Source organism: Carya illinoinensis, chromosome 1 (assembly GCF_018687715.1).
Source record: "Carya illinoinensis cultivar Pawnee chromosome 1, C.illinoinensisPawnee_v1, whole genome shotgun sequence".
NCBI classification, from domain to species: Eukaryota; Viridiplantae; Streptophyta; class Magnoliopsida; order Fagales; family Juglandaceae; genus Carya; species Carya illinoinensis.
This window is the reverse complement of record NC_056752.1, coordinates 10,946,949-10,964,795: the sequence shown is the minus strand read 5'-3', so window position 1 is coordinate 10,964,795 and position 17,847 is coordinate 10,946,949. Positions and strand designations below refer to the sequence as shown.

General features: G+C 34.4%; 1 protein-coding gene across 1 annotated transcript; it reads left to right on the top strand.

Moving 5' to 3' along the window:
* Positions 1-2,598: 2,598 nt before the first annotated feature.
* On the top strand, positions 2,599-7,595 carry LOC122310375 (protein REVEILLE 5). The gene is made up of 8 exons (XM_043124271.1): positions 2,599-2,939; positions 3,252-3,309; positions 3,475-3,598; positions 3,742-3,912; positions 4,029-4,157; positions 5,349-5,458; positions 5,651-5,710; positions 7,047-7,595. Exons 1-8 carry the CDS (start codon positions 2,695-2,697, stop codon positions 7,152-7,154), a joined length of 1,005 nt encoding a protein of 334 aa, XP_042980205.1. The 5' UTR covers positions 2,599-2,694; the 3' UTR covers positions 7,155-7,595.
* Positions 7,596-17,847: the final 10,252 nt, after the last annotated feature.

Sequence of the window (17,847 nt, the reverse complement as noted above, 5' to 3'; positions counted from 1 at the left end):
ATTAAATGTGAGAGATGCAACCTTGCTTGTGAGTTTGCAATCTTGTTGGTTTAAGAAATGAGAAAATCTTCTCATCTGCTGGTTTACATATTCTACACCACACACCTAACATTGCAAATCGGGTTCATTAATTATATATAAAAACACAAAAATCAGCTCCAAATTCTCTCATTGTTAATGTGTTTTTGTGTCTGTGTGTAGAAAATTTGATTGGAAAAAGAAAAAAATGAAAATGAGGCCAACCCAAAATTTGGGGAGATAGAGGGTTATGTGTGTGAGAGAGAGGGGGTTCAGTTAGACAGAGAGGGGTTCGAGAGAGATTGAGGAGAGACTCAGATGATAGAAATCAGATTTTGAAAAGAGAGAGAGGTGTGGATGGGTTTGGATAAAAAAGAAGGGAATGCAGTGTATAGGCTGTTGTAGCAGTGTTCTTAAGAAATATGTATCATACAAATCAATATAAAATAAAAAATAAAAAGTAATATTGATCTTTGTTTAGATAATTCTCAATTTTTAAAATTTATCGTATCTGCATTCTTAAATATTATTTTAATAAAAAATATTATTTTATTTTAAATTTTAAACTTTTTACCTAATATTAATATAACTTTCACATATTTCAAAAGAAAAAAAATATTAAAATAAATTTTTAACTTTATTTATTCACTGACATTAACTCCAATATAATACTTATTTTAAAAAATATCTTTATTCAATTTTTTCTTACTTTTCAAAACCCAAAAAAATAATTTGATTCAAATAATCTTGCTATTACTTTTCCATCACCCAAAATGTGTGCCACGATGGGTGCTAGAAGTTTCGCTGAACTCGGTGCCTCCTGGGATGTAACCCAAGGCTGCTTAAAATAGTGTCTGTCACTCTCATACGTTTAACTAATAACGTGGCGAGTGCCGACATCTTTTAGCCTTTTTTCTTTTTATATTATTTTCTGGTTTGGAAAATGTCGAATTTTGCCCCCTTTCACCCGTTAAAAGACCTGTGACACCAGGTAAGGGAGGAAAACGTTAAATATTGATTATGTAATTATCAATTGATTTTTTTTTTTTTTATTACGAGTTTATAGACTTGTTTCTATAATACAGATATGTAAAATCTTTATTATCAAGCATACAAAATAGAGTAATGACACATGTACAATCTTTTTTACAATATTTTATATAACCATATTTTAAAATAAGAATATTAATGTAAAGTGAGGTTACTTTTATAAGTTTTTACAAAAATATTGTAAAAATAGTTGTATTTCTATCATTTTCCTACAAAATATCATGTATCTTATACACTCTTACCTTCTAAACGTAGTGTAAATGTCATGTTTCGTACACCTATGAGCCAAGCTTTCAGTGGTGCGGATTTTCGGTATCATTGGCCTACTAACACAAAGAAGAGATTGGCAAAAAGTAGCACTTGGGTGGTTAGGAGAGTCTCCAATGCCTAAGTCAGTAATATCTTTAGAGATGATGGTAGAAAACATGATTTTTGCTAGAGAGTTTTCTTAGGAATACTTGATTTGTCCGCTCTTTGATACTTGAGAATTTCTTTTATATCTAACCTCAAAGGCCAGGCCACCATGCCCTGCGGTAGGGGGAGCTGTTTCCTCTTAGAGTACCTTCTGCCATATCTCATTTAATGCGGCGTGATCATTTGAGTGAGGTAATTAATGTAGCGTGATCCCTTAGTGAACGCATTTAATGCGACGTGATTCTCTAGTATCGCCTTAGAAATTAGTCCTATCAAGATGTCCTTATTTTTCTCTCTCTTTCGCCGGGATAGCTTCCTGTGCTTCCATAATAATGACCCATCTTTCGACCCGAAACCCTCTGTCCAACTCATATGGGTCGAGAACTCCTGGCCGGGTCACTGAGTGACTTGTCGGATATAGATCTTTGGATACTGGTCTTGTAAAAAATTCCACTAACATTAGCATCTCCTCAAATCTTATGTCATTAATATGGAAATGAATAGCAAAAAGCTTGAGATTTTTATTTTAATAGAAATATAATATTTTTATTTTTTAAAATGTGATAGTGATTGCGAAAATATAGACAAGTTTTTGTTTATGCTTTTGTAATTACAGTCAAAAAATTAAAATCTAAATTGAAAATTTTGTCTAGATTTAAAAGAATTTGTAATACTTTTTAATGTAATAGACCAATATGGAATGTTTGCAATTTAGTTGACAAAAGATGTATCAATATTTATACTCGAGTTTTACTGTTTATTATCCTTACACATCACATATTATATATTATATTTATTTATTTTTTTTAATTATATATATTTTTAAATTAATTGAATTATTCTATTAAAAAAAATTTTAAAAAATGGGTGTATAGGATTAGAGGTGATTAAAATTTCCATTTATCACTATAGTAATATAGTGGACTGTTTTTGTAAGCAAAATTTTAAATTAGCCCAGAGGTATACGAGGAGCCACGTGGCGCATCCACAATCACCGTAAAGTCTAAGTTCCAAAGCTTCAAAAGAAACGAAACCGCCACGTGTACGGTAGCTCGAAAAGGGTAGGCAAAGTCTACAGGTTCTGCCTCTGTATATAAATAGACGGGGGATTCAGAGGTCGGTCGAGTAGTTATCATTTAGGAAGCAAACGGAAAAGGAAAAGGGAGCGAGCAAGAAAGAAAGGAAATAAAGAGTTTTGTGGATTCAAGCGTTATGGTGTCTGTGAGCCCAAACCCAGCTCAGGGGTTTTACTTCTTCGATCCCGCTACCACGGACCCTCCTGCTGGTCCCAATTCTCTGCCGCCGCCGACCACCACCACCACCGGCGCTGCAAGTGCTTCTACGGCGTCGTTCCCGGATGATCCGAATAAGAAGGTCCGGAAACCCTATACGATTACCAAGTCGAGGGAGAGCTGGACGGAGCAGGAGCACGATAAGTTCCTCGAAGCTCTCCAACTGTGAGTGTTTGTTATTCCTTGGAAATTGTTTCTTTTCATCGTTGGGAATTTGTTCTCTCTCTCTGTCTCTGTCTCTCTCTTCTCTGTTTGGTTGCTGAGAATATTGAGGAATTGGGGGGAAATGATATATTTTTGTTTCTATCTTGGGGTTTTCGTTGGAAGATTCTAGATCAAAATAATTGAATGCCCAAATTCTGAACAGTTCCCTGAAATACTTATTGTTATCGGGGCCGTTTCTGTATATGAGAGAAAACCTTTCGTTTCTGTTAATTGTTTCTTAATTAATTTATCTTTTTGCTTGAATCATTTCAGATTTGATCGGGACTGGAAGAAAATTGAAGCATTCGTAGGGTCTAAGACGGTTATCCAGGTAAGTTTAGTGTTGCGGACTTACTTATTACCTTCAAGTTGAGAAACTATAGGATAACGTGAACACGAAAAGCTTTTAACTGAGCCTTTGTGTTGGAGAATTAGTCTATTGTCTCGTGTTCCACTTATCCCATTGTCTTTGCCTTTACTGTTTGTCCTTTTGCAGATTCGTAGTCATGCACAGAAGTATTTTCTGAAGGTTCAGAAGAGTGGAGCAGGTGAGCATGTGCCACCGCCTCGACCAAAGAGAAAGGCAGCTCATCCGTATCCACAGAAAGCCCCTAAAAATGGTTAGGATGGTTGGCCTGCTTTATTATTATTATTATTATTATTATTATTATTATTATTATTATTATTATTATTATTATTTAATTTTGTAGTTTCCATTAGAATTAGAGCTGATCTTTCGCTTGTGTGAATTTTGCGGTTTCAGTTTCGTCCCAAGGTACTAGCCCATATCAATCTTCATCTGCTATGCTTCAACCTGCATATGTTTATAGGCCAGATTCATCATCAGTTCCTGGGAATCCAATAACCAGTTCAACTTTGTCTACTTGGAGTTTTAACTCTCCGCCTGTAGCCTGTGTCTCACAAGTGATAAAAGGTTTTGAGCCGTTCCTACCTGATTTGCGAGTTGAAACTTGATTTTATATTCTTTTCTTCTAAAAATATGTTGGCTTCATTCTGTTTACATAACATATACTTGTTTGGGTTTTTTAGACGATGCGGGATTGATTGAGCCACCCATTGTAAATAATTGCTGCTATAGTAGTAGTAATGAAAGCACTCCAAGGACTTGGCCAAGAGGGGAAAAGGTCGATCAAGAGGATCATGAAAAGCCAGTTAGAGGTTCGTAATTCTTTTCTTTCAATTTTCTAATTTAAAAAATTGAGGTTTGGGCATAATCAGTGTGAGTTCCGCTGTGCCATGTTTCCTCACTACAGGACTATGAGAATGACAAATGGCATTCCATCCTCTAAACATTTTTATTACAACTAATTGTCCAATAGCACTTTTATAATGGAATCTGAGGGTGCAATGCATTCTGTAGTTTGGTTCTAACAGTAGTTTACCAGGAAAAAGATTATACCAAAAACAAACTTCTATGATGTAAATCCTGGTTGGGATAATATGTTTCCTCTTTTCCTTGTGTCTTTTATAAATGCTGCATGTCTCAACTGTAATTCTTTTCACCCGTATGCTTCACTTTGATTCCAAATATATGTTAAATAAACAATCATTTATCCTTCAACTTTTGGAGCTCATGAATGCACAAGTCTAGCCTTTCTTGTCTGGTCAGACCTTCGCTGATTTTATATTAGCTTAACACTTGAAAATGCATGTTTTATTTTTCAATCACCTATTATTTTGTAGCATCCCTGTCCTCCATTGGGAATATGAAAATCCACATTGGGTGGGTATGTTATAAAAGTAATCATGGGTGATAAATTCCACATTGGCTATTTACTAGGTGAAACTGGGTTTATAAGTGATTCTAGGAAAAATTCAAATTGATTTGTCTTTTCTAGGGTTATAGCACAGATGTGGCTGTCATTTCTAATAGCATCAAAGCAATTTTAGTCAAAAGTGTGGGACTTGAGCTGTGCCACCTGTAATGGAATGACCTATCATGGACCTTAAAATTTAAGGGAGAGGTAATACCTCGAATTGAGTATAAAAGATGGTGAATGGAATCCCACATTGTTAGCAATAGATAAGTTCTTACCCTCTGTAATGATTCCAAGAGGTTTCAATTGCAATCTACTATTTATTTTGTAAGGATAGGCTTAGATGTGGCTTGGGCTTTCCTTGGGTCATTACAATTTGGTACTGTATTAGCTTGGGAGATGCTCATGCTTTAGAGCACATGCTAGAGAACCTGTATTTTTTGGAATTCACCTTTTTCTGGAGTCAAGTATTTTCTGCTCAATGCTGCTTTAAACAGTTGTAGTTATTAATATTGCTTGTTTTTTTTTATTATCAGTTCATGAATTTTTTTGACCTACTATTGCTGATTAGCTTACTTTCCGTTTGATGCAGTAATGCCAGATTTCGCTCAAGTTTACCGGTTCATTGGCAGTGTCTTTGATCCCAATGCCACTGGTCACTTGCAGAGACTGAAGCAGATGGACCGAGTAAATTTGGAAACTGTACGTCCGTCCTCTTCAAAAGTCTAGTACTTTTATTTTACCATTTTTCTGTTGTTATCAGTTTTAGTAGCAAAAGAATCCTGTCCCGCCCCCTTGTTCTCAATAGAGATTATATGCTTTGGATTTTTCTCAATTATTTTTTCTCTGATGAAGCTGCTGATTTATGTAACAAATGTATTTGCGTTATCCCAGGTATTGCTGTTGATGAAAAACCTTGCTGTAAATTTGACAAGTCCTGTATTTGAGGATTATGTAAGTCATTTCTTCTATGCCCAGTATTTCTTTTGCTTCATGTTGTTCTGGATTTATCGTATACGTTTTCATGATGCATCTATCAACCCTAAAACAGCTATTGCTACTGTTAATTTTAGAGACTTAGGTTTGAAATCTGGAATCAGACAGCCACCCATTTACATTCTTGTTATATAGAATGTCATGGAGTTGTGTTTATTCTGCTCTCCTGTATGGACTCGATCATGTAGTTTGCTAGCAATTGTATGTTGATGCCATGGAAATTGTATTTCAAGTGAAAAGTTGGGGTTATTCACCGGATTTAGGGACCTGAAATTTAAAGGGGGTGAAGTTATATTAGCTTGAAGACTTGTAACATATTCAATTTTCATATAATATCACTGTTTCAAATTGGCAAGTGTTATCACTGTTTTCTTATTAAATATGGTAAAAAATTTCTTCCCAAAAGCTTCTTGCTTGTTTGTGGTGTTTTAACAGCTTCTATTAACTGTATCATCTTTTCCGTTTATAGTTCAAATATTTTTCTAGTTAGCATAAGGCTTCAGCTTCAAAACTTAACTTTGAGCTTGATATTAAGACATTTGATAGTTTTATCCTGCTGTTCGCTCATCTTTGATTTTACCTTAAGTAGACATTCAATATGGCGCTTTTATATTTTGTCGAGAAGGTGTTCTTACTGGATTGTATTTGATCCCAGATTGATTGTAAGTTACAAGATCTGAGGTGTTTTTTTTTTTTTTTCCTTTTTTTTTTTTTTTGGGCTTTGGGTTGGAGGATGGGGGTTCGAGTAGTAGTAGTTGCCATTTGAAAAATTGCAATAACTAACAAGACTAACAATATCACCTTCATGTTTGATTAGACTTTACTTCCTGACCAATATGCCAAGTTGTCCTTTACACAAGTTGAGAAGGTGCTCTTACCTAGATTTCATTTGCTACTGAAAGTATGTTTCAATTTGTGGAATGGTTGTAGAAGAGCCACTACTACCTTTATAGTCACACTTTGAGATTTAGTACTCGTTTCCTATTCATAAATTCACTGGAAGGTTTTTTTTTTTTGGCAACCCTTTTTTGATGGGGAATTATCTGGCTATGCATGCTATAATGTTTTGATGTTGGAATAATGGCTTTGTGGGGAATAATCCATTATGCATGCTGCATTAGTATGGTGTTTCGATGTAACTATAGAAAAAAATTACGGTTGTGCATCTTGTCAAATGCCATTGATTGAGCTTCCGAAGCCAATCAAAAATATGATTAACAATTTATCCTATATTACTTCATTAAATGATTTAAACAATCTTCTCATTTGTAAACTATTTATGATATTTATACAGAAAAGGCAGCTTTCATTGAATGATACTGACCACGAGAAGGCCAAATCTGGTAGCTCTTTCAACAAAATCTGTGCCGATCAATCACATAGTGCCATTCTATCTGCTTAGGAAGTGAAAGGTACGACCAATAAACGGAAAATGCCGGGCAGAGCAAGACATGGATATGGCATCGTGATAACCCGAAATCTGTGTACATAAACTCTTCAGAGGAACTACCAGTTCGTAGCACTACTGCTCTTTGGCTAATTATGTACTTGTTGCATCCATCAGCGTAGGATAAATGAGTTCAGTGATTTCAAGCTTAGTATCGAGAGCCATCATCTGTAAAGAGTTGCAAGCGTTGTGTCATTCAGTTTTGACTGTATATAGTTGTAATTTTGTTTTGTAGGTTTTGCATACTTAGTTTAGTCTTAAAAGAGTCATCTGTCATCTTCTGGGTAACTGTTTATGATGAGATGATATAAGTATGTATCTTGTCCTTGTGTGTGAACAAACTTTCTATTGCTTAGTAATTTTTCATAATGGCAAAAATACTCATTTTCATTGTTATCTTTGCTACCTAGATCTCATAGTTTTACTAATCAAATTTTCTTGGCCGTTATTAAGGGGCGAAGTTACTGAGGATGGGGTATTCGAACTGCTTGTGATGGTAATTATAGCACAACAAAGCTCCAATTAATACGGCAAGCGATTGGCAGTAATGGAGTTTGGTGGTGGTGGTGGTGGGAGAAGAGGTCCCATTATTATCTCTCAAGAAGTGGAAGGAAAGGGTTAGAGGAAGATGGCCATGGAGCTTATGGGGTTATGATAGTGTTACAAAATCTCCATTTCGTATGTGTTGAATACGGGACAGGCAAGGGTGGATGGGAAAGCTAGCATTAGAGATAGGAGAGAGATAAAGTAAAACTACCATCAACAAGGGTAAGTACGGCAGCAGGAAGATCATTCAAGGCGGTGTTAGAAGGGTGAAAATGGAAATATGGTTTCCATTGGGAGGAGTACAAAGCAACATTCGAAGAGGACACTGTTTGAATAAATTGAGGTTCAGATTCGGATTGAGAAGTGTTGACGCTGATGAAACCACCTGAAGTGGTGTACAAGCAAAGACGAAACTACCACATAGGGGCAAGAGGGGCCATCCCCCTTGGAACTCAGTATTTTATTCTTTCAAGGTGAAATCAATTAGAAACAAAATAAGCAAGATTCTAAAAAATTCTGTTGAGAGTGAAAGTTCTTAAATTTGAATGTAAAGTGTTTAAATCATATATATATATATATATATATATATTTGCTTTTTCATGTGTTATTAGTTTACAAGACTCTTTTTATGGGTTTTGTTTGTATTAACAGAATCCTTATAATTAGTTATTCACCTTTAATTAGTTGATATTTGTCATCTATTTCTATCGATGAATGGTTATATAATTTTATTTTAAACGTGTTTATATCTTTACCTAGTTTAGGTGCTCTTGTTGCTCTTTTAATTAATGCATGCTAAATAGAACATCTAAAGCATCTATTTCTTTTTAATTATGACTGGTATTTCATTATCTTTTTTAAGAGGACCGACATTGGACATGAATTGAAAGAAATTGGTCAAGAAGTAGCTTTTTAGATTTTGATTTACTAAAGGTATGTCATATATGCATTTGAAATATTTAACGATATATAAGTTTTTCCATTTCAAAAAGTTGATTAAATTAGCCCTACATTCTATTTTCAGTTGTTAATGGGTTCGTTTTTATTTATTTTATTTTGAAAAAATTAGGCTGAACGGCATAGGCAAACCAAAAATTATTGAATCTTTTTTCAAGAACAATCATGTAGATATTTCACAAGTTGAACATGTTTCTACTACCAATGTTGACACCTTAAATCCTATGCAACATTCTCAAAAAATACCCGTAGTTCAATATGAAGAATTGATACTTCTAGGTTAGTGCGTGATCCAGGTTTTCTTCTTCCAGTATGAGATTATCATATGAATCAGCGTGATGAAATAAGATGAGCATTTCTCAAAGTTAACCCATATCAATTTCATATGAAAAATATCCATATTTTGAAAAAACTGGTCATCCTAGTCGATATCAATTTGAGTGGTTTAAGATATTACCTAATTGGTTGGTGTATTCACCAACAAAAGATGCTATGTTTTGTCTTCCATTTTTTCTTAACAACAAAAACCAACTGGACGCCGGTTCAAATGTGTTTACGGTATAGGGTTTTCACAATTGAAAAAAAGTGAACAACGAAAAGCCTGCACCTTTTTGGGTCATGTTATCTTCCATGTTATCTTTTCAACAAGAAACCAACAGGATACTCTGGTTCAAATGTGTGTACGATAGAGGGTTTTCACAATTGGTAAGAAGTTAACGAAAAAGATTTTTTTTTTTTTTTTTTTTTGTGTCATGTGGGCAAAGACTTCAATTAACCGCATATTGTTACTATTAAAGCTTGTGAAGATTTGGTCAACCAATCATAGCATTTTGACAAAGTGATGCATCAACAAAAAAACACAACAAATCTTGAAGAATCGATTTCAACCTAACGTTTTGATTGATGCTATTCGATGGATGACTCACTTTTCAAGTATGTGCTTTTAGAGGTCGGGATGAAAGCTTAAATTTCATAAATGAAGGTAATTTTATTGAAATGTATAAACTTTTAGTCTTGAAAAATATCCCACAAAATGCCAAATATGTCTTATCATAAACTCGTAAAGAGATTTTGTTTATTTTTACAAGAAAAGCTTGAAGAGTGATTTGTAATTATATTGAGGATGCAAAGTTTTGTTTTATTGTTGATGAAGTCCATGATGAGTCCAAAAAAGAACACATGGCTATTGTTTTAAGATTTGTTGACAGAAAGATTTATTTGAGAGCAGCTTATTACTCTTGTGCATGTTAAGGATATTGTTGCATCAACCTTGAAAAATGAAATATCTAATATTTTATCTCATCACAACCTCAATGCTAGTGCTAGTAATATGACAGTATGACAGTGTTATCCGAGGTCAACGGTATGACAGTGCTAGTAATATGTGAGTTGAGTGGAATTGTTTGCAACCTCTATTTTCACATGATTGCCCATATGCATATTACATACACTACTTAGCACACAGATTATAGTTATCTCTGGAGACAACCTCAAGAGAGGTTATCCCCATCCACTAATTTCTCTCTACATTAATTGTCATTGTTAATTGTTTTGAAAAATTTTGTAAACGTAATGATGAATTGTATGTTGCTCAAGCAAGTAAAATTGCCAAATTGATTACGGCTAATGAAGTTGAGACTAGTACAAGGCTTAATCAAATTAGAACATTACAACACGTCGGAGATTTAAGATGGGATTCCCATTTTAAGTCACTTTAGGGCTTGCCTGGGATTTACCCAGTCCACCATGCCCAGCCCACACATATATAATAATATTTTTTTTTAATAAAACAATGTCTTTTTGGAGAGTTTTCCTCCTAAACAGCGTCGTTTTATCTTAGATTTTTTTTTTATAAAAAAATAAATAATGTAAACGATCTCGTTTTGGGGTTAGGTTAACCTAACCGTCCCCTTGTCTATTTCTTTCTTTCTTTCTTTCCCCTGTCTCTTTCCTTTCTGGAGTTTAGTTTTCTCAATCTCTCATCCTCTCCCTTGGTCGTTCTCTCTCTCTCTCATCGTCGCGTCCTCTTCTTTTTCTTCTCCTCCTCTTTGGCTCCTCCACTTTTTTCTTCTCCTCCTTGTTGAAGGAAAATGGTCATGGAAGTTAGAACCACGACCATGAATGGCCATAGGTTTGCGAAGAGACCCATTGCCATTCATGGCCTTGGTTCACGATAGAGTTTGAAGTCAAATCTGTTAAGTTTTTTTTTTTTTTTCATTTTCTGATTTGTTGTGGATTTTTTGTAGATTTTCGGTTGTTTTGGATTTTTTGGTTTTTTTGATTGTCTATTTGTCTTGGGTGGGTGGTGTGCAAGCTGAGTCAGATAGTCATGGGGGCCAATCCACCCCCCAGCATCTGTACTGGGGCACCCGTGCATCGGGGGCTATGTCAAGGTCTAAGTGCCCAAGTTGTCCCCCCTATTGGAGATGCTTCCTCGATTTATGATACAATAACATCATATGAATTTATATTTATTTTATATTTGATGAAGAAACTATGGGGATCATTGATAGTTTTTGTCAATATTTACAAAAAAAATCTCAGGACATCTTCAATGTTGTGAATTTGGTCTCAAGTACAAAAGAACTTATTCAAAAAAATGAGAGATAGTGGTTAGAATACATTATCTAAAAGTGTATTGTTGTTTGAAAAAAATATATATATTGTTATTTTGTCAATGTCATGAGATTGATGTCCCTAATATGAATGCTCTTTTACTTATAGTCAAGGTTGTTAAATTTACGAGAAATGACAATCAAGCATCATTATAGAGTGGACATATTCACTTCTACTATAGACTCTCAATTGTATGAGTTAAACAATAGATTTAGGCAATTGAGATTCTTGTGCTTAGTTCTTCTTTAAATCCCAAAAATACTAATCAATCATTTATTATTGACAATATATGAGGTCTTGTTAAAAAATTTTTCCCAGAAGATTTTATTGAACAAGGAAAAGATCAACCAAGATTTCAGTTGCAATATTACCTGCACAACGTGCCTTATCATCCATACCTACAAGACTTTTCCACAATTTTTATTTATGTCAAGTGGTGAAAGCTACTAGAAATGCCAGGTTTATGGTTTGGTTGAAAAATTGATTCAACTTGACTTGACATTTCCAATCTCGATGCTAACTACTGAGCTAGCTTTTTTAGTTATGAATAGCATTAAGACAATGCTTCGAAACAAAATGGATGTTGACTTTCTTGGATATTATTTGTTAGTCTACATTGAGAAAGAAATTGCTGAAAAATTTAACACGGATTCCATAATTGATAAATTTTATTCAATGAAAAAGTAACAAGTTCAATTAGCATAATTGGTTGTCATATTATAATATACATGGAGTGATGTCATTTTTTTATACAAATTTTTACATGTATCTTGGCCCCCCTAAATTAGATTTCAAGCTCCGTCTCTATGTACAGAAACCTTGTCGAAACACGACAATCCGATGGCTGGTATTCTGATGGATGATTTGTTAGTAATAATGCTTGTGATAAGAGCTGAGAAGCAAAACACGCTCTCAAGGGAGAAAATGGCGTTCAGGAAGTGGTAATTAAAGGAAATGATGATGAGAATACTCTTGAAACAACTCTGGCAATGTCAAAACATTTGGTAGAAGGGTTGATCTTGGGGAAGAATCAAGATGAGGTAAGGGATTGCAAAATGCTTATAACAGGGGTAGAGAGCATATTAGAGGCGATGGGTGCTATGGTTGGGTATGATTTTGATGGACCTAAGGAAGAAAGTTGGCAAGGGTCAAGTTCTAACTTGGGGAATGTAAATGGTCTAATATATCAAATGAATTTCATAGATAGTGAATAAGAACCCTAGGAGGAAGCCATCCCATTGAATTTTGTACACTCAACTAATAACAACAACGCTCAAGTATCAGAATGGGTTCTACACAAAGCAAAGGAGATCCAACATTGTGTAGAGCTAATATGTGATGGCTTCGAGGATCAATTCATGGTTCTTCTAACAATCATAGAGTATAGACAAACTCTTTCAAGTTTAGAAGATGAGCTCAATTCAGCAAAGAAAAGAGCTATAGAACTAAAAATACCCAACTAGACAATTAACTACAAAGCAAGAGAAATGAGTTAAAGTTGTTCAAGATTTAAGGGAAGATAATAGATTTAGTATTATGAACCTAGTCATTTTCTAAAATGTAAGGGTATGAATGAGAAGATTGTGTGGGGGATTTCATGGTGACTTGCTCATTCAAAAATGTTGTGGATGGATTTCAGTGGGCCTTTGCAAGTGCTTATGGTCGTAATCTAGATCATGCAAGAAAATTATGATAGGATGAGTGCGTAAGACTAAGCAATATATGGGACCTACCTTGGTGTATTGGTCATGACTTCAATGTCACTTGGCTCCTAAGTGAAAGATCGGATGGCTCCAAATTCAGTTCAACAATGGTAGACTTCTCTGACTTCATGTCTGAACAAGACTTACTAGATTTTCCTCTTGCAAGTGGCTCTTCACTTGGTTGGGTAAATTGAGAACACCCGTCTTGATCAAAGATCGATAGATTCTTGGTATCTCTAGATTGGGAAGCACACTACCCAGATTGAAATTAGAGGGCTTCATTGATAGAGTGGCAATGGTGGTCTTTCTTACCCCATTGAAACCAAAGCTATATCATGACATGTAAATTGAAGTCTTTGAAAAATGATTTGAAGGTTCGGAATGAATAGGTGTTTGTCAATGTTGAATGCTAATAGAAAACATTGTTTGAATAACTCAAGGGATATTAGGGTATAGAAGAGGAGAGAGCGAACTATTTGAAGTAGAGAGAGCTCATAAAAATCTAGTGTCTGTGGAACATGAAAGGACTTGGGCTCTGGCCTCAATGGGTCTAACGGGCCCAAAATCTGGATGCCGGGGGGCTGACTAAAAGTGGTTACCCGCCCCCTGTTTGGATGTCGGGCGGTCGATTACCAGCGATCTGTCCAGCCTTAATGCATCTATCGGGCCTAGAATTTGTTTTCTATGCCTAATTCAACAAAAAATTATTTGAGCAACAATTAAATATATAAAACAAAAAATTTAAATTAAATGCATAAAACGTAAAATTAAATGATCTCTAATAAAGTTGCTAAGTTCTAAGTTCTAATTAATAATTCTAAGTTATTACAAGTACTGTAGACTATTACAAATTAATATAAAAATATTACAAATTGTCAAATAAATTGAATTAATAATAATGTTTCAAGACTTGGAAATACATCTTTAAAATAAATAAATAAATAAAATAGTAAGCAAGAGTAACCATGATGAACATAAGCTTGTAGTAAGATGAGATCGTTATTCCAAGTGGCAAGTGACATTATAAAACCTTAAAAAAATGGAATTGAATAAAAATATTTTAAGAATTGAAATACATCTTAAAAAAAAAAAAAAAACTAAAGTGACAACAAGAACATAGACTTATAGTAAGATGAGATGGTTACTCCAAGTGGCAAGTGACATCATAAAATCTGGATTAGGGATGACCAAAATATTGTGGGCTATCTCTTAAAGAATGGAATACTTGATATTGACCTTCCACCAAATTAAGATATCAAATTGGGCCATAGATAGTTGTATGTCTATTGACAAGTATCTATCCAAGTCTTCAGAAGTTCGAAAGTCTCGCCATACCTCTCACCCAATCTACGCTTTTTCGACCTATCGACTTTGTGAGGAGGCGTTGTGGTAGATGGTGGAACTATTATATTAACACTCCAAAATGGGACAAACTCATCATACAATATATCGAGAGTTTCCTTAACCCTTGCCACAAGTTGATCCGCCCATATCTTCCTGTTAGTACTTTCCAAGTCAAACTTAATGCCGTTAATTTTGTACTGCAGGTCAAGAGTAATAGCTACATATAGGAAAATATTAATCCTACTCAGGTCTCCTCAATACTTCTCATACTTGAGCCTTATGCTCATTACTATAATTTGTAAAGTAGTATCACTTCTCTCACACATTTCATCCAATGACTCTTTCATTAGATATAACATACAAAGACCCATAATTGGTGCATGTCACCTATAGAAAAGCCTTAAAAATTTTAAAAAACCCGCACATTATCCCAATCACAATCGGTGGGCCATCTTGATTTCCTCTTATCCTCAAACTGGCAGACGTGTTGTATGTTCTCATCAACTATGGCATCAAAGGTCAATCTATACTCTTGGGCAGTATTCAACATCAAGAATATTAAGTTTGATCTTGTAGAAACATCAAAACACAATATGACGGCTCCAAAGCCCACTTAGGATTTAACGGAAACTGAAGTATCGAGACATGTAATAAAAAGTTACATATACCCGTTCATGACAAATAATATGCACTACACCTAGCATGCATCTAGCAATATGTATGAATGGCAGTAGAAGGATTCTTTCAACTTATAATATGTACTAGAACACACTAGAATCTCAAAATATTATGTCTTAAACAACCATACAATAACAATAGGGTCCCAAACATTGACCGGTCATAAACCACAAAAGCTTAGCATATTGTTTTATGCTAGTTAAAAATCTAATCATTTTTCTTCCTCTATCAAACACCTAAAGAACTCCATATAGAAGGCAATCAACACAAGTCGGCCTTCAAGGGTAATTCATCTTTAATCATCTCAAGCCAATCATCCATCACACTCACTTTCTCCTTAACCTGATACAGTTTCTACCATTCTAGGTGAGAATGGTAATTGAGACAACTACAATGAGATTTTAATCTCAACAAATTATACAATTAAGCTACCATTAGTTTATAAAGCGTGCACAATAATAAACATGACGTGTATACATGGTTAATATGGAGTTGCTTTTACAAAACCTAACTTCAATGATATCAGAGTTTTTGTACTTCATAACATGCTTGCTTTCATAAAATAGATTTCATTCATTCATATTTTTGTTCTTACATAAGGTGGACTCTCCACGGTTCCCCATAAATCATGTACTCTTGTTGGTTACTGCATCACATCATAGGTCTATCCACCAGCTATGAGTACTTTATTAGATATACTCATACAGGGCAGAATGCTTACGCCATGAGTATTTTATTCATTTCACAACAGATACTCAAACAGAGCAAATGCTTACACCATGAATATTTATTCATTTGCACACCCACCATCATTAGGTGCCTTTGACTTCGCCCCAGGGAATCTTTTGATCCCATTAAAAGGCCGTTGATGGTTCTTTGTTAATCCAAGGGATTTCACTTCATTTTATACACTCCAAGTGGATAGGTGAAATTCATTAGAAGAATCTCTCATCCTAGCATTTGGGGTGATGATAAAAACTTATCTTTTATGCTTGACTTGAAATTCATGACAAACTTGCTTGCTTCATGATAGATATTCATGATAAGTGGTAGATATCCATACTTATGACATATGTCATCATGGTATAACATAAATATTTTGAATATTACAAGAATTTAAATTAAACATGAATCATTTGGCTTGACATTTATTATCTAGCATACTAGTATATACCAAGAGTAAGTCAAAAGTTAACTTACAAAAATCCTTGTGTTTAATTAATCGAAGTGGGCTAAAATAAGAAATATACTAAGATTAAGAAATCTCATTAACAAAGAAAAGTTCACAATCTAACACCCTTAGGGCAATTGCAAAATTGCTCCCTTAACTCTTTGAGAGATACAAATAAAGCCTTAAGCAATCAGGTCTAAACTTCACAAGCCTCATGTATTTTCTATTCTAAATCCATTTTGAAATTAGAAATTAATAAATCATGCATTTACAATAAGAAACCTAACATGGCTGAAACCTTAAAACCCAAATATTCACCAAGTGTGATTTTAGGTCTACTTGCATACCATTAGAGACTTATATTGAAAGCATAAATGAGAGAAAGAACATATATATTTTATTGTAGCAAAAGAAAATAATGATCTAACCTCTAGCCATAATTGCTTAAGTTTTCAACCAAGGAATTTGAAAACCAAAGACACAAGTTTATGACACTATAAACATAAATTTTTTAAAACTCTATACTCTCACTATCTACATGAAGAGTAAAAGAACAAGATTTTCAACCAAGTCTCTTTTTTTGTACACTCATCACTTAATGGCTAATCATAGGCAGTTTATAGACTGGCCAAGACCCATGTCCACTTGGCCCATTCTCTCTCACCTGCCTACCATTAAGGAAGTGGGGAGACCACATTTTGTTAACTTGATTTCCAACGTCAATCTTTGCTGACTTAGTGGTTACAAGTAGTTACTTAAAAATCTCAACTCCCAAATATAGTTTTTAAATAAATAATAATATTGATAATGTAATAAATTAAAATACCAAAATGTGACATGTGGGTCACCTTAAGTCTTATAAGGAGACATGCGCTAACATTCTCCCACTTAGCTCACATGATATATCTTAAAGACTATCTAGGATAAGAAGTTCAAAAACTGAATATGGCCATAAAACTACTTGAACCTTATGCTTATAGAAAGATACAATACATGAATCATGGCGGTTTTATTTTGTATAATAAACAATTCCTTCCATGTATCACAGTGTACAACTTTTCTTAGTAAAACTTTATGTGGTAACTCTTTATGAATAACTTTCTACAAGTCACGATCGGTCTAAATGTCTCAATAGAAAATATTAGGAGCAAATACTATATGTGCACAAATAAATTGATTTTATCGATGATCAAATAAGAGATAAAGCCCAAGGTGTACTAACCAATCCCATGCTCTCCACATTTGTTGCAAACACCTTAATTGAGAGCCCTTTCATCATAGGATCAACCACCATTAGATCAATGCTTATATGTTCAATGATTACTTCTTGTTCTTTAATCATTTCTCTAATACTAAGATACTTTATGTTGATATGTTTACTTCGACTCCCACTTTTTTTGTTATTCAAAAAGAACACCGGTGCTGAGCTATCACAGTAAATCCTTAATGACTTAAATATTGAGTCTACAACTTGAAGTCCTATGATAAAATCCCTTAACCATTTTGCCTGTGAAGTTGTTTCAAAGCATGCTATGAATTTGCCTCCATAGTGGATGACGCAACAATCGTCTGGTTGGTGCTCTTCCAAGATACAACACCTTCTACTAGCATAAAGACATATCCTAAAGTGGAT

Bases quoted from the DNA above. Each gene is read 5' to 3' on its own strand.
- LOC122310375 (XM_043124271.1), top strand. From the start codon at position 2,695: ATGGTGTCTGTGAGCCCAAACCCAGCTCAGGGGTTTTACTTCTTCGAT. The intron at 3,310-3,474 runs GTAAGTTTAGTG...GTCCTTTTGCAG, and splicing joins GGTCTAAGACGGTTATCCAG to ATTCGTAGTCATGCACAGAA. The intron at 5,459-5,650 runs GTACGTCCGTCC...GCGTTATCCCAG, and splicing joins ACCGAGTAAATTTGGAAACT to GTATTGCTGTTGATGAAAAA.